Source organism: Colias croceus, chromosome 14, assembly GCF_905220415.1.
Source record: "Colias croceus chromosome 14, ilColCroc2.1".
NCBI lineage: Eukaryota > Metazoa > Arthropoda > Insecta > Lepidoptera > Pieridae > Colias > Colias croceus.
In genome coordinates, this window is record NC_059550.1 from 9,106,673 (window position 1) to 9,128,526 (window position 21,854).

The 21,854-nt window shown below is 34.3% G+C and overlaps 3 protein-coding genes across 4 annotated transcripts; 2 read left to right on the forward strand and 1 right to left on the reverse strand.

Moving 5' to 3' along the window:
• Positions 1 to 2,513: 2,513 nt before the first annotated feature.
• LOC123697599 lies at positions 2,514 to 5,161 on the reverse strand. The gene is made up of 3 exons (XM_045644142.1): positions 4,852 to 5,161; positions 3,250 to 3,350; positions 2,514 to 2,873 (listed from the first exon to the last, which is right to left on the reverse strand). The coding sequence occupies exons 1-3, from the start codon at positions 5,090 to 5,092 to the stop codon at positions 2,514 to 2,516; spliced, it is 702 nt and encodes a 233-aa protein (XP_045500098.1). The 5' UTR covers positions 5,093 to 5,161.
• Positions 5,162 to 10,180: 5,019 nt separating this feature from the next.
• Positions 10,181 to 13,020, forward strand: LOC123697381 (lysosomal-associated transmembrane protein 4A-like). Of its 2 annotated transcripts, none has more exons than XM_045643871.1 (5): positions 10,181 to 10,276; positions 10,672 to 10,778; positions 11,511 to 11,696; positions 12,295 to 12,430; positions 12,843 to 13,020. In XM_045643871.1, exons 2-5 carry the CDS (start codon positions 10,698 to 10,700, stop codon positions 12,920 to 12,922), a joined length of 483 nt encoding a protein of 160 aa, XP_045499827.1. In that variant the 5' UTR covers positions 10,181 to 10,276; positions 10,672 to 10,697; the 3' UTR covers positions 12,923 to 13,020. The 2 variants fall into 2 exon arrangements, with proteins under 2 accessions (XP_045499827.1, XP_045499828.1); XM_045643872.1 differs by having other exon boundaries at positions 10,230 to 10,280.
• Positions 13,021 to 17,741: 4,721 nt separating this feature from the next.
• LOC123697378 lies at positions 17,742 to 21,680 on the forward strand. Its single transcript, XM_045643868.1, has 4 exons — positions 17,742 to 17,827; positions 18,387 to 18,584; positions 20,723 to 20,852; positions 21,494 to 21,680. Exons 1-4 carry the CDS (start codon positions 17,747 to 17,749, stop codon positions 21,562 to 21,564), a joined length of 480 nt encoding a protein of 159 aa, XP_045499824.1. The 5' UTR covers positions 17,742 to 17,746; the 3' UTR covers positions 21,565 to 21,680.
• Positions 21,681 to 21,854: the final 174 nt, after the last annotated feature.

The following is a 21,854-nucleotide window of genomic DNA, read 5'->3' on the forward strand; positions in this document are numbered from 1 at the left end:
AGCTGTGCATATACAAGGCGTACGTTCGCACGCGTCTTACCTATGCGGCCCCTGCGTGGTTCGCACTGACCAACGAGACGGACCGCAAGTCTCTGCGAGCGCAGCAGTCGCTAGCGCTCCGCACCATCTCCGGAGCACCACGCTTCGTACGGAATCAGGTCATCTCCAGGGACCTGCGCATGGAGAGCCTGGACGACTTCGTTCGCCGCCTGAGTTCCTCTATGTTCGCGCGCGCCGACGGAGCGCGATCCCAGCACTTGCACGGCATCGCGCCATACCATCGACGACCGCCGGACATAAGAGGCCTACCACGTGACCTAATCTCCTAGGACACGACCGCTTCCTCGCCGCTAGCTGACGGGCGCTCACCGGCACTCTGCCGGCGAGCTCGACCTCGCTGAGCGGCGGGTGAAGCACACTCGGACATTCTCCCCTGCAGCAGCTCGCAGATCGCCCGCGATACCGCGGGCTGGATCGCACTGTAGCAGGATACCTCCCGGACATGACACCTTGGACCATCCGGTCCCACCCAGTGCCCCGCCTGTAGTTGCAGGTGGCGTTGCCACCACTGAAAGGGGCCATCGCCCCGAACAGTTACCCCGAAGCCTGTGAAGGCTTGCGTGGAAGACCCGAGTAGTAGTAGTTCCGAATCGGCAAACATTGAGCTTGCTAAGCGAGCTTGTGGCAGCTATTACTTTCGGGTTGACATATTTTTATTATAAGAAAAAAAGGAAAAAAAGAAGAAAGCAAAGACGATGGTGGATGATTAAAATACATAGAAATCGTACAAGCTTTAGACCTATTATTTCATATTTGGGCTTTAATTTATATTTGCCGTGTTTTTTTTAATTTTACTTAAATTATTATTATTAAGAGACATCAATTATTATAGTACAATATTTAAATTAAGTTAGACTTAATTTAGAAAAACAAATAAATAAGATTATAAATTGTAATATACTATATAATTATATATATATACTAGCTGGCCCGGCGAACTTCGTACCGCCCAGTCAATGAATGTTGTGTTAGTTGTTACCTTTGGACTATTGGGCTTGGAACTAATTTAGGCTTTGATAAATGAAATAAGTACAATGATACAAAAGAAATATAGATTTATAACAACATTTTATTTCGATGAATAACACATAGGTATAAGTAAATATAATAAAAAAAAAAACAATAATTAGATACTTAATTACTTCATACACGTGCCAGAGAAAAATTATTGAATTAAACTACGTTTTACAGCCTGGGATGCACTCGGATTAACTCTTTTTATTCTTTTGGAGTCACTAATGTAGGGTCTTGTTATGTGCGGGTGTAATAAAAGATGAATAACTACGCAAAAGGTTATATTTCGTTAAATTACATATATTTATTCGTATGTAATTAATATTCGACCTAATGCGACCCACCCGCGTCCCGACAAGCCCGTGACTGTCTGTGCATAGCGCACGAACTGTTTATATATGAGTTACCGTGTGAACTTTCTTAGCGTTACACTTGAAATTCGATAGCTCATAAATTGGCTTGTTTACGCTACAATTCTTTATCATCGTATTGCCTGTGATTATCTCAGAAAATTTTCGTGGCCATACGTTTTGGAACACTGGCTGTCAACCATGATTGGCGGTTGATGGTGCAACACGGTCCATGAATCATATTCGTGATTACAACGTAATGTCGGTCTGGATCGGGTTACAATCTCATCTATTTTATCTGCCCGAATTCTTTCGACTAACCAAATTAAAATGTGTGCATGCTGCAAGCCTGATTTTTTTAGCGCCAAAGAAGCGCCCCAAAAGAAGACGATGACTGCGAACTTTATGGAAAATTATTAGAAAAAATTTGAGGAATTTTTATGTATCTGCTTTATTTGCACTTTTCAATAATTGATTTAAAAAAAATGTAGACAATAGTTTATTCACCCTTTTTACTTTATAATTATTTTACACAAAATATATTTTTGAACGCATGAATGTCAAACAATATTTATCGTATTTGACAGGATTGACAACTAATGATTGACATGTACCAAAATCAAAATTTTTGGAAAATATTTATTGGTCTAGTTTTTGTTGTTTTAGGATTTATTCTGCTATTCTGGGCGGAGACAAATCCAACAAATCTAAAATCATGAAAATTGGTTAAGCAGATCTCGAGTTATAAGTGTTGGAACATACAAGACTTTCTTTTATATATTATGTATTTACTAGACTAGATTTCCGCCCGCGGCTTCGCCCGCGTTTGTAAAGGAAAACCCGCATAGTTCCCGTTCCCGTAGGATTTCCGGGATAAAAACTATCCTATGTGTTAATCCAAGTTACCCTCTATATGTGTGCTAAATTTCATTGTAATCGGTTCAGTAGTTTTTACGTGAAAGAGTAACAAACATCCATACATCCATACTTACAAGTTACAAACTTTCGCCTTTATAATATAATATTAGATTAGATTAAGATATATACATATGTATGATATAGACACATTGTTTGTAACAAATGTGAGATTTATGACATATGTGAGTTTATATTAAGGTTTATATTATGTGACTGATTAGGGGCTGAGTGGGGAGATGAACGCCTCTCTTTGATTCTATTTATAAACAATGTGTCTATATCATACATAAATAGAATCCTCTCATCTGGTGAAAGTTCACGCAGCTTTTTGGCTAATAATTTTCCGTAAAGATCGCAGTCATCGTCTTCTTTTGGATGTGGTGTGGTGGGATGTGGTGGATATTCCTTTTGTCTTTTCCTTAAACATTTTTTCAACTGACGAAATGCAGACCACATTTGCCGTTCCGCTGTGTCGGAAGCTGGACCAACTTCTTCGTCCTCTATAGGTGCAGTTTCTTCTGGCAATGTTCTCTGAAATAAATAAATTATTTACTTCATTATGATTGTTTTCAGATGCCAACAACGGCTGATGCTTGGATGAATATATATAGAGGGTATAGAAGAAAATTTCCACACTGTCTTGGTTCCATAGATGGCAAATCTGAAATCGCGAAAAAAAAACAGCTGTTCCATACATGTTGGTTGAGTAGGTATTTAACTTTGCTATGGAACAGATGTTTTTTTTTTCGCGATTTCCGAGTTGGTGCCATGATGAAAGTTACTCAGTATGTCGGGTACATTGACCTGCCGACAGGAAGTTCACTGATTAAATTCCACCCTGTATATGATAGTTTAAATTTAATTCAGAATTAATAAACCATAATGAAAAAAAAGTCGTTTTACTAACTTCCTTTGAATTAACGTTATTGGAGCAGGTATATACCGGTCCTAAAAATGACTCCATCAGGTCATAGGCAAACCAGTCCGGTGTATAAACATCATTGGATCCTGAAAAAATAAAATTAAAATAAAATTTTGTTCGCATGGAACATAGCAGGGGTGTTTAGACAAATATTTATTGATTATTTAACCCTTATTCAAACGCGAGCCTGTGGAGGAGTTAACAAAAAAGTAAGATACGTTCCTGGGTAATTTTGGATCGTAGATTTCAAAAATACACACACAAGAGGGGTTAGTGGGGGGAAGTAACCTTTTTTTGGTGGGAAGTATATATCCCGTCATCTGTTCTCTCTTGTAAAAAGGTTGGAAAGGTGGGAACTATAGCTCCCAGTGTCCAGTATGACACCAATATTTAAAAAAACTAGCTAGTTGCCCTGACTCCACTTGTGAATTAAATTTTATCGTAAAAAATTATATCGATCATATTTTTTAATAAAGCAGGTGTAAGTACTCCTCAATGCAAGTTACTTTTACTAAGGGAAGAATTCGGGAATTGAAAAAGGAATGACTTCAACATAAACAAGGCATTTTTTAAAACAAAATAAAAGCGATAGGTAAATACTAATGGTCTAATGTATTGAGTTAAGATGTCTAATTACCTGATCAGGAAATCTATACATATAATAAATCTGTAGAAGGGTCAATTCTGTACATTGAAAATATTGAAAAAATAAATAGCAGGGGGTGTTACTGGATCGATACCAAACCCAAATATGTGATTAAAAAATTTTTGTCTGTCTGTCTGTCGGTATGTGAAGACATCACGTGAAAACTAACGGTTCGATTTCGATGAAACTTGGTATAATTATACCTTATTATCCTGGGCGTAAAATAGGATACTTTTTATCCTGGAAAAATACGTAGAAAAAAATTAATCTTAATTTTTCAGTTTTATCCATAGACGTTGTTCTGTAGAACCGCGAACACACGTTGCGTATTATTATAGGCCTAGCTGTATTTGGGTCCAATAGATATTTATAAGATGTCATTGTCAGAGAAATTCAAAATGGAGAAATAAACCATCCACGCGAAGACCAACATCCGTGCGGACGGAGTCGCGGGCGGAAGCTAGTAACGAATAATCCATACTAACTCTGTCTGTCTGTCTGTTACTTAATCACGCCTGAACTACTGAACCAATATTCATGAAATTTGGTATGGAGATATTTTGATACCCGAGAAAGGACATAGGCTACTTTTTATCTCGGGAAAATGACGCAATCCTGGAAATCCCACGGTAACGGGAACTATGCGGGTTTTTCTTTGACTGTGCGGGCGAAGCCGCGGGCGGAAACCTAGTAATAAATAAGTTGCATAAACCAACTACAAAAGATTTTTTAGACTTTGATTTTTTGAAAATAACGGTCGTTTTCGGCGGCAAAATCACGTCTACTGACTTTGACGTGTGTTTACCATGACATGTAATAATTCTCTGAAAAGTGTTTCCATGAGCATTAGGTTTAAGCATATAAAAATAAAACACAATTTACTTCAATCTTCGATGTGGGAAGTATATAGCTCCCAGCGTTTTAATAAGGGTTAAACTCACCTGCACCGGACCGAATAGAATCATTTTTTTTCTTCAGATATCTGCAGAACGTTGCCATTAGTATTTCTTTTTTGCTCTTCAACTCCTTGACACTTTTGTTCATTATAGTGCTGAGGTCAGTCCATGCATTAGAAACCTTTTGCCGATTTTTGTGATCGGCATCTTTGGAATTCCAAAGACATGGCTTATTTTTATAAGCCTCCAAAAATTTCAAAATCACAGGTGCTGACCAATCAGACATTTTTAACGAATAACGTGTCAACGAAAAAGAGTAGCAAAAATAAATACGTCCGCCTCTCGCAAGCTCGCGCGCATACGTGGCGCATACCAGTTAGGACTGTTGATAAAATATCGATATATCCAAATATCGATATTAATATTTCGAAATATCGATATTTATTACTAATATTTTTTTGGACGATAATATATTTATGTAAAGTTGCATATATAGTAAATTATTTTTTGAAAAATAAGGTCATAAAGAAGTTTCACTTCTTACGTGTGTACACTAAGTACACGCACACATTTTTTTTTTCCGTAATTTATATTTTAATCTACAAAATCACCGTAAACTTAGACCGTAATGATTTTAAAGTTAGGAGTTGCTTGACAATTTTTTATCATCTGAACGAGTTGCTTCTTCAATCAATCTTTTAGTGCCAAACAAATCGTAGTAGCCAAACAAAGAGTATTTTTAAAAACACTTACAGAAAAATATTGGTATACATTTGTCTTATTTAAATTTAAAAAATTATTACTAAGAATTATAACCTACATTTCCATTCATAATTTAATATATTTAATAAATCTACAAGATTATAAATTATGTAATCATTTTTCAGCTGACTTACGATTTTTTTTAAATTAAGCCGATATATCGAAATATCGATATTGATATATTTTAAAATATCGATCGAAAATCCGATATTTTAAATAATATCAACACTCAACAGTCCTAATACCAGTGGGTCGACACTTGGAACATCGTATTGGAAACTTCATTCAATTGACATAGAGTTCAAATTATTTTGTACTTTTCCAAGACCTAGGTCAAGGTCAAGTCTGGCCTGCCAACATTTAGAAAAATAAAAATATTTCTAATGTTGGCCTCTCCGATGTAATCATTTAATATTTTAGTTTTTATTATTTATTATTATTTCTTCTTTTTTTAAAACCTTATTTTTGTACATTTTAATTTTAAGCTAGAACAAAATTATTTCTTTCTTTCTTCGATTTCTTGTCAATGGTTAAGACTTAAGCATAGACAACGTCTTGATGTTGATTTGTTGTTTGAAATTTGAATTCAAAATGGCGTTTTCGGTTTTATTTTATTGTTTTGGTGGAAGTTAAATAAAATCTGTTTTTCGTATAACGTAGATTTTGTTATTTACTCAGTTAATGTACAGTACATTTAATTTTTAATATTATTGTGATTAATTGTGACTAAATATTTGCAATAATATGTACCCAATGACTGTTCTTAATAAGGAAGATAAAACATAACAATTTATGACAAAACTTCTCTAATACGTCATGTTCCGGCTGTAGAATCAATTGGAGAGGAGATATTATTATGTCCAAAGAAAACAACGGCTTCTTCATATAAATTGGTATCGAAAATTAGAACGAGATTTTAAAATCCCGCAAAATAGGTATTTCAAGGAAAGTATAAAATGTGAATCTAGTTGTATTCACATAATATTTAAGCCGAATTAAGTCCTACATGCCTAAATAAAGATATTCAGTAAAATTCAAATGAATTATCCATTTTTTGCTGATACCGAATACCTAGTTAGTGAGTTTTAATATTATATAAAAATGTTATTATATAATTAATATTATATTTTAATAAACTTATTGATCTACATTGTTGGTGTTTTATTTTTAATTTCCTATAAATTTGAATAAGGATGAATAATTATAGCCCTAACACCTCCTAACACGTTACAATAGAAATTTATCCTGAAAAACAAAATATTCCACACCTCAGTCAACGACACCACATAGCATAGCTACCTCTTCACAAGCCGCTAATTAAATCTCGTGTGTCGTGTCACAATGTTTGTCCTCAATGGATTCCTAAACCACTAAACAGATTATAATAAAATTCGCACACCATGTGCAGTTCGATCCAACTTGAGAGATAGGATAATTTAAACATGTAGGTACCACGGGCGAAGCCGGGGCGGACCACTAGTACAATAATATGTTTGTGAAGGTCAAATAATATTTCCTCTTTTATAGCCATAAAGTAGACGCGAATTATAAAAACGTCCATATCCCGCATTTGGTAGGAGCCGCACGTCTTTTTCAGAACAACAATTTAGATACTCTTGCTATATTGTTGTTTTGGAAACCGTCGTTTGGTAGTCAATACCAAATTCATAAAATTATTTTAAATCAGTTTGGTAGTATAGATATTATTAATCAATCAGTTAGGTACTGAAGACGACCCTAAATTATCTAATTTAAAACCGGTAGTTTTAGTTAATAAAGGTATACCCCGAAAATATGAACCTAAATTAAATTCCCTAAAACCAGTTTTACTTACAAATATTCGCGACCCTAAACTAACATAACTCACACCCGTTGTCGCCATCACAAAATTACCCGACGTTAGTAATGTAGGTAGGAAACGCGGAAGACCGGCTTAATACAAGAAAACCAAATCACAGAAACAAAAAAAAATTAACGTGATGAAATGAATTTTATTTCAATTGGGGACTGTACTATATACACATAAAGTGGTTTGGGCAAAATAGAGCGTCTTATAAATTATATATTCTTTTTCCACACCATTGATAAATGACTTCCATTATAATAGTCTAAGATCCCACTGCAGGATTACTTTGTTCATAGTTTTTTTGATGAAACCAAAATTTTATGTATATTTATAATTAGGAGAATATAATTATATCGACTAGATTTCCAATGAAAATTTGGCCGCAAGCATTTTTAATAAATATTCATCATCTTTAACAGCCAGCCAGCCACTTTATGATAATTAGAAGAAAAAAAAAAGACGTGTGGCACTCGAAGACTGCCGCGGTAAAGCTATTGCATAGCATGCCTTCAAGGCACACCTCCCTCCGTGCCCGTCGGAGTGGGGAGCGTGAGGTTTTTTCGTTACGGAATTTCTCGATTCGGTCCCCGCGCTCACGGCCCGCGATAGAAGCTATGCAATAGCTTAATAGCTTTAATTTGATATATGATTCATAAATGTGCGTTATGTACGTTTAACGTATATAAATATATTGCAATCATACCTGTTTGCACCAGGCTGCGAAGGGGATGCGGCCAGATGAAAAACGGCAACCGTGGTTTTTTAGGATCTTTAGGTATGTAATTTGCCGTGATGTAGACTATAAATAACAAGTGAACGGAATTTTTTTCCAAAAAAAAAAGAAGTGAAAAAATTTAATTAAACATGCTTGCGGCGCGTCTTTCCAAACTATACAAGGCCAGCACGCAACGGTGTGAAACTAATCACGTATAGTTTGGAAATAACTTTTTTACAAAGTTCTTCCAATCTATACAACAGCAGTACGCAAATACTCGCGTATACTTTGTAGTGAAGTAAGTAAGAATAGCGCTCCAAAATATACAGCGCCAGTACGCATGCGGACTAATCGTGTATGTTTCGAAGTAAGCGCGCCGTCTTTCCATTGCTCGCGTTTATATTATTGTATTGCTGTTTTAAAATCTATTATGTATTACAATTCATGTGTATGTTATGTTGCATACTGATCGTATATTTTTTGTATCGAGGATGCTTGTGTCTTCGTTCCCGACAATACTGCACGACTTACAATTATTGACAATAGTACTAAAATGTAAGAATCTTATAAGTCCAGAAGAAGACGGTTGCGAGGCGACGGAGCCTCGCTTCGCGGTGCTCCTATTTTTGTGTAGTTAAAAAAAACATGAACCTAACCTAACCTATAGGTACCCTTATCTGTTACCTATTTATTTTCCTAAGCTTACCTAATAATATGTTTACCTATTCCATATTTTACTAAATCAATAATAATCAAGAATAATAAAAGTAGATAGATATAACTGTAGCCTGTACCTACAAGTCTTTGATTACCTATATATTTATTATTTCGCTCAAGCGCAAGTGGTGGTGGTGTAGTAGGTATATTTAGTTATATTTTGCGTACTGATCGTGTATAGTTTGGAACGAAGAAGACAGCATCCGCGTTACAAAGTATACACGATCAGTACGCAAAATTCGTGTATATATTGTAATAACAAACTTAAAAACAGCATTACAAAGTATACACGAGCAGTTTCCTATGGTTGCGTTCTGGCTATGTATAGTTTGGAAATACGCGCTTGCGGCCAAATTTTGACTGGCAACCTAGTCGATATATTATATTCTCCTAATTATACATATATGTATACATAAAATTTTGGTTTCATCAAAAAACTATGAACGAAGTAACTAATTCTGCGGTGGGATCTAGTACTTTAATAATCTATTACGTCAAGAAACAAGTAAGTTTATTGTGTGTAATAATAATAATAATTTACATACAAGTTATGTGGTATTGTGTTGGACATGTTATTTGTTACTACCTACTACACTATTGTTATTTGAACAAATGGGTTCGAAACCGATAAATCAGCTTAAAGTGTTTAAGTACTGTTTTATTGTCGAATACTTACTTAAAAAATATACTCGTGAATACTAATTCCTGCTTTTTTTACAGGATCGTCTTCTTGTTACAGGGTTGACGCGTAGGAATAGAACCGAGGGGTCATGCGTTCGATTCCCGGTAGAGACAAAAGGAAAAAAATGTCTCGGTCTGGCAGGACACAGAAAGCTGATCACCTACTTGTCCCTAAAGAAAGTCGATCAGTGAAACAGATGTATGCATAATGCATCTGCCCCTTACCCAATTATGGGACACAGGACTTGACTTTTTATTATAGGTACATAGACGCGGCTTAGTATAGTAGAATGGTGACAACTCTCCAAAAGTTATCTATACTAATATTATAAAGCTGAAGAGCTTGTTTGATTGTTTGTTTGTTTGAACACGCTAATCTCAGGAACTACTGGTCCGATTTGAAAAATTCTTTCGGTATTAGATAGCCCATTTATCGAGGAAGGCGGATATATACCTATCATCACGCTAAGACCAACAGGAGCGGAGCAATGCAGGTGAAACGGGGTGATGCGGGGAACAGCTAGTGCCTACTAAAATCTGTCACGTAGGTAGGTAGGTATTTATTAATCTATCTGCGGTAAGTCATCTGGTTAAATGTTATAACATTTAATTGTCTTTTGATTGTTTTACTTATTAATGCCAATTGAGTAGTTAATTAATAGTTTTGTTTTTGGAGCAGATGTAGATTTGAATAGAACTATTATAGTGTGTGGCTTCAACAAGTTATACTGTCTATTTAATTCAATTTTGTAAGTAAGTACCTACTTTTGTTTTTATTTTTATTTATTATAATGAATTCTTTAGAACTTATAATAAATTACTTGTTGTATAACAAAATATTAATAATAAATATACCGTGGTATAACGCGTCTAGAACTTTTAAAAATATAATGACAAGTAGGTACCCTTGTATCTTTCATAATAATTAATTAATTCTTAATTTTTTTTTCGTACAACCGATTGTCTGGAAGAAATCGCAATTTAGTGATAAGACCATCGTATGTTAAGAATGTGTCCTAGGCTAAGTCTCAATTTATTATTAATAAAGCGTGAATAAATAAATATAACTCAGAAGTTACAATAATAATGTTAATTTACTTAGATTACTATGATTTCTTCTAATTTAAAATTAATATTCTAACAGAAACACAGACTAAGAAATACACCGAAATGTCAATGCTAACGTTTGAATACTGCTGCTGTTGCTTCGACCTTCGGATTGGGAGTTTAATTATTGGATACCTTAATGTGGTAAGTATATGATTAGGGCCGATTTTTCAATCCTTTGTTAAGATTTATCCGTCCAATATAGTATTATGGTACAAGTCCGAGACGGGCCGCAGACCGCAAACTGCAACAGCAAACTGCAAGCGACACCACTTGTTTCTATGAACATCTATGAAATTGATTCTAAGCGCGGCGACACTGCTGCCTGCAGACGCAACGCGCAGCGATTCAGATGTTCATAGAAACAAGTGTTGTCGCTTGCAGTTTGCTGTTGCAGTTTGCGGTCTGCGGCCCGTCTCGGAATTGTATCTACCTTCACGAACATTTTAAAATGTCACCTCTAAACTGTCTTATGCGGACAATTAGAATACATTCTTGAAGTGGTAGTTTATAGTACGTTATTCGATTAATAAGTTTTAACCAAGGATTGAAAAATCAGCCCTAAATAGATATAACCATTTGATACTTTGATAATACAAAAAATTTATATGTTTAGGTATCTTATTTAAAAGTGTGTGTTTTCATTAGAGTTTAAAGTGGAACTTTAGGCGTGTTGAGAGTAAAATTTCAAGGTGTCTTGGCAATACCGTCACGTCATGGAACTCATGGAGTAAGGCGAGGATTTTGGTAATTTTGAATCTTGCCAAAAAAGTTTCACTTCTGACGCATGTGCTCGGTACACACGTTCTTTTTGTTACTATATTTACCTTTTACTTTACTTACTTATCGAATGATTAAAAATATAAAACCTTTCAGATTTTCAACCTAGTGATCACCGTGCTCTGCAGTTTGAAGATTCGCGATGGATTGGCCATAAAGAGGCTGGGATTAGATTCCGTGTTCGACATCTCAACACCGATCATTGCGACCAACTCCATTGAGTTGGCCATCGCGCTGCTGTTCATTATATTCTCGCTTATGCTGATTTATGGGATTCATAAGGTAACAAATATTAAAATATTTTCTTTTTTGCTAGCGTAAGAATTGAGAACTTTTAAAGTCGATTAAAAGTCTATTTCAGCTTTATACCTAGTTGTTTAAAATCGTATTTTTGAATTTACTTCGACACGGTAATTTTGCCATACCTACTTATATTATAGTTTGAAATCTGGATTTTTTTAACCGACTTCAAAAAAGGAGGAGGTTATCAATTCGGCCGGTATGTTTTTTGTTTTTTTTTTATGTATGTACACCGATTACTCCGAGGTTTCTGAACCGATTTACGTGATTCTTTTTTTGTTCGATGCGGGATGGTGTCGAATTGGTCCCATAAAAATTTTATTCGGATAGGCCCAGTAGTTTTTATTTTATGAACATTTTTGTCTGTATTTGTAAATGTTGCAAGTGCAAGTTTGAAGTCGGTTGTTTTTAAAGCAGTTATATAGACTTGTTATCTGCTGGAATAGGAAAAAAATTGTTACCATTTAAGATATTATTTGAAAATTTAACCTTAAAATTGGTTCTAATTAATGCATTTTTAAATTACTTTTAAATTTTATTTCAATTAAGTTTAATTTTATCTATTTTTCTCTTTCCACAGTACCAACGCCTCTTCGTGAAGTCATACCTAATCTACTCATTTGTTTTTATCATACTGGTAGCGGTTATCTTCTTCGTCTGTCTGGGAACCGAAACAATGGGCCCCGGACAAATTATCACATTTATTATTGCTGTTGGTAAGTATTTTCAATTTATATTTTCGATAGTATTTTCAATATTTGCAATTTCTTGCTATTATTTTTTGATACGTGAGAGTGTTTTGATCGATTACTATTTCTGAATAATACATATTATATTATAGGTACTAAGATAATGATTGAATTGCCAACTTCATAGAAATGTTGAAAGAATTGATAGATTTTGGTAATAACGTATTAAAATATACTTAAAATTAAAGAGTAAATACTATTTTAAAACAGTTATGTATCCAAGTAAATATTAAATGCCCCAATCTATTTGGATAACTTAATTGGTGTATAATATGTTTTCTGTGACTTTTGAGTAAAGGTCTTTTCAGTGATGAAGTATAGTATTATATTATATGTGGTGATGATGATGATTATAACAATTGTCATTATATTGTTTCAGCAATCAACATATACTTCTTGCTGGTGGTCAGAAGCTACTATCTCACGATGGGCGAAATTCAAACAAACTACAACGGTTAGATGTCATCAAAAACCAATCAATGTTTCGTTTCTTTCACTCTCAATTAATTTTACATAAGTTAGAACGTGACAAAATAGTGATTTGTTAATTGACTGTAATTACTCATTACATTATCTTTATTACATTTAAATGATTATTATTAATAATAAATTGGTTTTATTGCATCGCAATATTTTTAATTTGTTCAGTTGTTAACCTTCATTTCAAGTTATCTAATAAAGTGATCAAAACTAAAATTTGTTTTTGTGTATGCCATCCCTTTTTGTATAATTTTGAATCATAAATGTAAGTATATGTAGCTACTACCTAGTCTTAAATAATTTGAAAAATGTAGCTACTAGTCTTAAAGAATTCGGAGAAGTTGATTGAAAAATCAATGAATGTAAGCTTGAGCACCCTGAAAAAATAGCGATATCAGAAGTCAGAAGAGATATTAAAGAATTTGATAATATATTTTCATAGTAATATTTGTATACTTACGTAGTAGGTATATTATTATTAGTCTGTGGTAATATCATAACTCATACCTAATAATATGCATTTGGTCTAACCCTTTATTCACGGACCTTGTTTCGTGTGCTGTGTGTGCGTGAATATGGCTATATTATATTAAACTCAACATACTTTTTTTCACACTAAATATCGTATTAATTTTAATGCAACAATTTTCCAAATAACCACTACATAGTATAAAACAGAGTCACTTTCTCTGTCCCTATACAGGGTGTCACGGATGTCCTATCGTAGGCCTAATGGAGCATATAGTGTTTAACCTTCTGATGCTGTAAAAAATATTTAAAAAATCCGGTCGTGCAGGAAAAATTATCTTACCACTTTTCAATAAACTTTGTGTTCGTAACCCTAACTACGCGGATCATACTCGCGAGCGTTATACATAAGCGGTCATTGACCTCGAACGCAATGCTTAATTTCGAACCTCGAAAATAAATACCTACTGTTTGGATAATATTTTTTAGAGAATACGAGACAAATACACAAGTACACTATCGTTATTCGTTACCAAAAAAACGAAAATTTACCTACTTAGTACCATCGCCTTCCGACCGCACCCTTTTTAAATACTTAATCATATTTTAATCTTTACTTAGTTTTTTTATTTAGATACATGCGTATCAATTATTTAATTTATTTTTGTACAATGATATTGAAATAAGGTACATACCTACCAACTTGTAGAAATTTCAGCATACAACATGCAGTAGGTACCTATCACACACACTAAACACACCTTCACAACATACCTACTAAAGCACCCGTACTCAAACTCAAACATTTTAATACTCCACGTTCGTATAATACCTAGGACATTACCGACTCAGAAACTCACAGATGAAACACAGAAAACGACAAAAATCAAACGATAGCAACTTGACACCGAAAGATAAAACAAGCGACTAACAAAAATTCATTTAAAATTATAAAAACTTCAATAATAATACGAATAAACGTACAATGCGAGTTTAGGGATTCGTAGGGAAATGTTTGTAAAAATACCTTTATTATGAATGATTTAGAATACATAATAATATCTGTTCCTTTCAACTTTTGCTAGATGAAACTCAATAATTAAAATATGGCGCCTAATCTAGATTAGAGTATAAATAGCAACTTAAGGTACCTAAATACCTATTAAATAATAATATTATTTCCCAGCATAAAACTTAATAATATCATTTCTTGATAATTTCACATTAAATATGATTGTGTTTTTTCATTTTTAGTTACAAAAGAAAATTGAAAGTAAATAATAAAAAGATAAGTAAAATAAAATATTAAATAAACAACGGAACCGTATTTTTAAAAGGCGGCATTTCACAAATGAAAGGGGGCGTTACCTTTGCTAGTTGCACAAAGACACCGCCGCGGCCGCCGGCACGTGTAAGCGTCCGCGCATTTTAATAATTGCACAAATTTTGTTAAATTGTTAGTTCTCCACCAAACGTCTTAGCGTAAGCCGTAATGGCTGTGATAGATCTGCGCGGGAGATTCGGGGTCGTTAGGTACTCGTTAGTCGAAATTCTTATTTTGTGTTTATAATAATTAGTTAAAGTTATTAAAGCAGTGGTTGCATAAATCCATGATAATGCATTTAAGTATTTACGAGATTTTCTTATGTTACTTAGTTATTTTAAGAAGTGATTGATATTTGGAGTACCTAGTGCGTATAATATTTAATACATTATGTAATATTTGTTTACCTTCGTCACTCATCATTCGTCATCATTGTGCAATATGTACCTATTACGAATTACGATCCTGTGATTCCTGTGCATGATAATCGGGTGAGTGTTTGCATTTTGAAACCGTTGATTTCACAGAGGTTGATTTCTTCTGGTAAATATGACACCGTGTGCATGTAATTGGTGTTTACGACACATCTACCTAATTACGAAAAATCATAAGTAAAACAAACTTTCTATTTCTTAAATCAAAGTATTATTATTCATTTTCACTAATAATTATTTATTTAATAGCTTTAACCCAAATGGAAAATAGGGTAAGGTCGTATAATTCAATAATTATTAATACTTTAGACTTATTTTATTAAATAAATAAATTTATTATTTAGCTTTCACAACTCAGTAGGTTTTATTACAATAATTATTTTGTCAGTAATCATAATTATGTAGGTACAGGTAGTTGTTATGACTTACGAGTTTGAGGGAGTCGTACTTTATTTTTATCGTTATGAAAACTTTGATAAATATTTTTTTTGTTGTTTACGGAACGTGTAGTTATGTGTATTAGCTTAATGAAGTTTTTCGATTCATGGCAAATCTGAAGACTTCCTCGTAAAATTAAAAGTATAAGTAAATACCTAGTAAAGCAAAAGTAAAAAACACATTGCATAATGCAGACAAAAATAAAAATTAAAAAAACTTAAGTTAGGATTAAAATATGTTAAAAGTAAAAAGTATTAAAAGGGCTCGACCGCGGTCAGTTTCAGTTTCAGTTTTTTTTTTGTAAAATAAACGATTATTTTTGTATGTGTTTTGTATACTCTAAAAATATTATCGAAACAGTAGGTATTTATTTCCGAGGTTCGAGGTTAAGCATAGCGTTCGAGTCCGCGTTCGGTCAATGACCGCTTATGTATAACGCTCCGCGTATGATCCGCGTAGTTAGGGTTACGAACACAAAGTTTATTGAAAAGTTGTAAGATAATTTTTCCTGCACGACCGGATTTTTTAAATATTTTTACAGCATCAGAAGGTTAAACACTATATACTCCATTAGGCCTACGATAGGACATCCGTGACACCCTGTATATGCTTAAATCTTTGAAACTACGCAACGGATTTTGATGCGGTTTTAGTATATAATTTATTAGGTTTGAGACAAAGCGGGCGAGCCTGCGGGTGGAAAACTAGTATAATATATACGAGACTTTATCAAACATTTCAAATGAAGACAGATTAATATAATAACTAACAAACCTTCATTTAACATTCCATATATAAACTTGATACTTTCCGTGTTCTACATGACCTACATTTAATATAGCGCCATCTATGTGTGGGGTCGGATGGCAGTTTTCTCCCTATTTTCGGTACCATTGATTATAAAAAGCTAGACTTGGTGACGCCTGGGCATTACAAAGAATATGTTCACAGATGTGACACTAGAATATATTTAAAAATTGAATTAATTTGGAATGTGTATCAGCCCCCCTAGCCAAGTGGCTTTCTGTTAGCGTAGCGTTCAATAGAATAGACTACGAATGTATGAGATTAACGAACTACGAATGTATAAGCTGTAGATAAACGTATCTACAGCTTACGTCAATCTCATACATTCGTAGTCTATTCTATTGAACGCTACGCTAACAGAAAGCCACTTGGCTAGGGGGGCAGATACATATATTGTTTATCGTGTGCGTGTCGTGGAGAATGCACGGAAATAAAAAAATACTATACTATATTGAAATATCCTTGAAAAAATTCTTCTTCTCTTCTACTCTTTCTTTTTTTTTATTTTAATAACCTTCTTTTGGCAAATAAATATAATTTTATTTTTTTATTTTTTTAAAAGCAAATAACAAGGTAGAAACATGAGTTTTCAGTAGAGTGAGATTTATTGCTTTATATTAGCAATCAATTATGTTTTATGAAATACAAACTAGTGGACCGTATATTTTTATACATAATGTTATAATGGTAGGAATAATGTATAACAAACTACGCAACAACTTTATGAAATGCTTAATAATATTAGATCGTCTTTTTTGTGTATAAAATATTTTTATACCTAAGACATAAGGATTTCCTTTGATCCACGATTACCTTTGTAAGTTTATAGGAAAGTATCATATATCGAGTTTGCCCTGTCTGCGAAGTGTAATAAAAGTTTACTCTTTGACGCAATCTGGTAGTATTCATTCAGTTTCTTTTCATCCCTCGTGCAGCATCCCGGATATTTTATAATTATTTTTACCCCTAGGAATATATCAAGTAAGTACATGTTTTACTATGTTTCTTTAAATTGTTAATCCCACAAAATTCATGTGAAAATAATGCTGTTACAATTTTTTTAGTGAGCTCTTTTTTGCTATGAATTCTGCCTACCATTGAAACGGCTCGTCCGATTTTCATGAATTTTCTACATACAATTAATTCTGATTACAACACAATTATTGATTACAACACATACAATTTATGACATAAGACCTATTTATTTGTTGGCAAGCACTATAAATAAGAGCATTGCTAATAAATATTATAAGGAAAGATAAAATTCAAAAATACTACAACATTGAGCATGAAATTTCAATTAATTATTTAAATTGCAGATTTGTTCGCAAAATGGGATTGCCACAGCTAGAAACATGTTGTTTTGTGCTAGATTTAAAAACTGGTAACATTGTCATGGGAAGCCTTAATGCGGTGAGCGAAATAATTATCTACCTATATGTATTTATGTATTACATACTTTTAATTAACTACATTCATTTTTAGGAAATATTTTCATAGCATAGTAAATACACTTATAAATACCAAAAGTGAAAAGATTTAAAACTACTGTATCTATGAACATTTTTGGTTCATGTTTATCAAAAAACTAAGCGAAATATACGCCAAGCATTTTATTCGTTAAGCAAACTTAGGTCTCATATCTCCTCTTACCAATCCCACATTACAAACGTATGATGGGGAATCCCATCAATGCAATCTATGACCCTTTGTAAACCAATAACCTACAAAGTCCATTTCTTCAAACAATTCGTTACACAAATACAATCTACAACCCTTAACAGTCCATATACGTTCCCACACGGGCGCCCTATGAGGATACAGGCCATAATCCACCACGCTGGCCAAGTGCCGTTTGGCAAATGTCACACGTCAATGAACTTATGATTCTTCGACATGTCGCGTCGGTTTCCTCACGAATCACGATGTTCAGACCATACCATATTGTAAACTAAACAATTAAAATTTGCAGGTGCTATCCTTCACTCTGTTCGTGATAATGATAGTGGTAGCATGTACCATAGAGCCTCTAGAAGTCAAGGCGTACCACGACGATGACGTCAGCGCGGAGGCGGCACTCACTGGACTATATGCCATGTCCATTATACTTGTGATAATGTTCCTGGTCAAACTGGGTTTCGATCTGTTCTTCGTGTATGGTGTTATTATGGTAAGGGTAGGGAAAAGATAATGGTGAAAATGTCTAGGGATCGTTATAATGATTGAGATTCAAGAGACTGGTATAGAAATCATACATATAAATTTTAATGTCGTATCCATTTTCAAATTTTACTCAGTTTTAAAGAAATTTTCCGAATAAATTATATACTTAATTACACTTTAAGTTTTCTTCTAAGTAATTATTTAAAGTGAAGAAGGTATCTATTTCAATGCAGCATCGATATCTTATAAAGAATAAACAATTTCAGGATTTTAGTAGGTAGTTAGGGCATCAAAAATACGTAACATAATGTACCTAATCAATGTTCAACAATCAAAATTCTAACTGTTAAGTCGATTTTATAAAAAATTCTTACACATACATAAATCATACTTAGCTAGTTTTTCAAAGAACGAAAAATACTTGAAAACGAGATGTATCTTTACTATTTAACTCTATATGTTCAGTGTGTGATTGTCAACTCCAAATGTCATAAGGGGCCACTGAAAATCAGTGGTGCGAATGGTCCATCTCATCATTCGTGCCAGATACTGAGTTGGTCCCTTTTGTCAACGGAGAAATGTCCAGTACCTATTAAAAACATTCTTTTTTTTTTTTTTAATACTTTATTATTATTGCTATTTTTACTCTGAATGTTACTGTTGTTTTTGTTTTTGTAATCTTGTACTGTATGTTTTTATGTTTCGTTGACAATAAATGTTTATTATTATTATTATGTGTATCTCATTCCATAATACTCGGGTACCATCATAAGGAAGGTACCCGGTCCTTTGGAAGGCTTACGTGGGGACACGGATCCAACACGCAGAGGCCCTTTAGAGAACTTTACTGTGTTGTGGGACACCAGCCACAGCCTGCCCATGGCTGCACTATAGAGATACAGTCCTAGGCAGTCCGCGGCCGATGTAGGACTATTTTGGAATATGGATAAACAAACTAAACTGGGCTATGGAGTGGGATGTTAAATGGGCCGGTATTTGGGGACTATTGGAAACTATGGCACCTGCCTTTCTACTAAAAGAAAGTAAAAATATGTTGGCAGGTGGTGACTCGCCCTCTCACTGTATGGGCCCCCGAAATAAGTCGCTGCAATAGTGCGACAAGGGGGCAACATATTGTGAGCAGCTAAGGGTGGAGAGGCGTCCCTGGACTTTAAACTACGATCACGCGCTCCCTGAGGGTCCAGCATCACGTGCCCACTCGCCACTTACGCTTCGCATCCACCCTTCGAGCTAAAAGCTCTCGCGACTCCACTCTGGCCGGCCGGTTAAGGCAAGCCAGAGGTGGGGGTCCTGTCCTCGTCAGGCTTCACTCCGACCGGCCGGTGAAGGCAAGCCGGAGATGAAGACAGGGGCCTCCCCCGGGAGCACTCGGTTCCCGCGGGGTCGCTACTCCCCGACACCCCGCCACAAGGTGTCCTGCGGGTTGACTGATTGCACGGGTGAAATATCTATTGTCACATAGACAATAGATATTCCAACCGTGGGCGATGGGGTCGTCACATCCCTACGCCCTTATTATTATTATTTTTCTTTGTCTGTTTTATTTCTCCCATTTTCTGGGGTTTTTGCTAAGAGCGCGGGCTATACACTATACAGCCAAGAGTTCCTAGACACTTATTAAATTAGATATAATTGTCGGTACCAGTAATTTCGCTGTCGCTAAGAAATTTGCGCACAATTCGGCAGGTATTTAATATAACTGCCTTTTGCATCGTAATGAATGTATTTTTAGGTAAGTCTAGAAGTTTTAGGCTATGGTGTAGATTTTTTGGGATAACTCCAGTACATGACAAAACTATTGGAATAATGTAAACAGTCCTGAGATTCCATATGCGGAGGATTTCTTCTTTAAGCTCAGTGTATTTATGAAGTTTTTCACTTATTGCTTTTTGTATGTTGTGTGTGTTGGGTATGGTGACGTCAATGAGATAAGCAGTTTTTGTGATTTTATTTAGGAGGGTTATATCTGGTCTATTAAAATGAATGGTTTTGTCAGTAAGAATAGCGCGGTCGAAATAGATTTTAGATGTCGGACTATCCAATACGGGTTTTATTATTATTATATGTTTTATAATGTCACTTTTCTAAGCAAAACTATTCTTTAAAACGATTATTTGATTACAGGAGAAAGCATCTATCATCCGAGCTTATTTCGTCATGTGGATTGTGTTCTTCCTGCTATCGATGTTCACCTTCTTCCTGAACTCACCACATTATAGCGCGGGAACTATATGCATGGAAGTGTTTTATATTAGTAAGTAATAATTCTTTTTCATATTGTATTAAATCAGTAGTTAGTATATTTTAACTTATGTTCAAAATTAAATTTCTCTTGTAAGTCCTAAGACTTTATTTCCTAATGAGATATTGTCTCCGTGTTATAGGTATTGATCAAACGAAGGTTATCAATACGTGGTAGATATAAGAGAAGACTAATATTCGGAGGAGATTCTTAGCCTCGTATATAATGATAAACATTTGTAGAGTCAAAAGACACTCCACAGTTTTAGTGAAAACTAATAATGCTTTAATGTTGTCGGGACAGAACAATTCAACATAAGTTGACAACAACTGAGCTGGGGCCGTAAACCTCTTATTGCCAGACAGTTTACGCCGTGAATTGAACTGACTTGCAAATTATATTATGATCCAATTACCAGCCACGATTGTTGCAATCATAATATGAATTTGCCAGTCAGTTGGATCACGGCATATACTGTCTGGCAATAAGAGGTCATAATACGGCTCAGCTCTGCAACATTTTCATTAAACTTTGTTGCTATTAAGGTTTCTGATCAAGAGGATATTTGGCCGAATTATAAATTAGATCCGTAAAACAGATGTGAGATATATTTCCCCGTTCTTTAGTAAATTTGAATATAATTTCTTTTTCAGGTATGAATGTCTACGCCATTCTTCTAAGCAACAGTTTCTATAAAATGCTGAACACTCGTGAAGAAGTTTAGTTTAAGTTTATATTTATTGAAATTTATGTATAGAGATGTTTAAAGAATGTTTGATGTTTCAAATTATGTAGACAAATATATTGTTGTTGTACTCACATTATATAACTTTGTTGGATTGTGTGTGTTTAATTTCATTCCTTATTCCTGTGAATAATAACATCGAAGCATAACTATAATATCGTACCTTCTAAGAACTTATACATAATATTTTGTCCAAATTAATATGAACTATATCAAAATTTTGGATGACGACTTTGAGTTGGATAGAATTTGGTGACCGTCAATCCATT

Excerpts from the sequence above, each read along its gene's own strand:
- LOC123697599 (XM_045644142.1), bottom strand. The coding sequence starts at position 5,092 with ATGTCTGATTGGTCAGCACCTGTGATTTTGAAATTTTTGGAGGCTTAT. Across the intron at positions 3,351-4,851 it reads TTCTATTCGGTCCGGTGCAG|GATCCAATGATGTTTATACA; the intron begins GTGAGTTTAACC and ends TTATTTTTTCAG. Across the intron at positions 2,874-3,249 it reads ATAACGTTAATTCAAAGGAA|AGAACATTGCCAGAAGAAAC; the intron begins GTTAGTAAAACG and ends TATTTATTTCAG.
- LOC123697381 (XM_045643871.1), top strand. The coding sequence starts at position 10,698 with ATGTCAATGCTAACGTTTGAATACTGCTGCTGTTGCTTCGACCTTCGG. Across the intron at positions 10,779-11,510 it reads TTATTGGATACCTTAATGTG|ATTTTCAACCTAGTGATCAC; the intron begins GTAAGTATATGA and ends AAAACCTTTCAG. Across the intron at positions 12,431-12,842 it reads CACATTTATTATTGCTGTTG|CAATCAACATATACTTCTTG; the intron begins GTAAGTATTTTC and ends ATATTGTTTCAG.
- LOC123697378 (XM_045643868.1), top strand. The coding sequence starts at position 17,747 with ATGGGATTGCCACAGCTAGAAACATGTTGTTTTGTGCTAGATTTAAAA. Across the intron at positions 17,828-18,386 it reads TCATGGGAAGCCTTAATGCG|GTGCTATCCTTCACTCTGTT; the intron begins GTGAGCGAAATA and ends TAAAATTTGCAG. Across the intron at positions 18,585-20,722 it reads TCGTGTATGGTGTTATTATG|GAGAAAGCATCTATCATCCG; the intron begins GTAAGGGTAGGG and ends ATTTGATTACAG.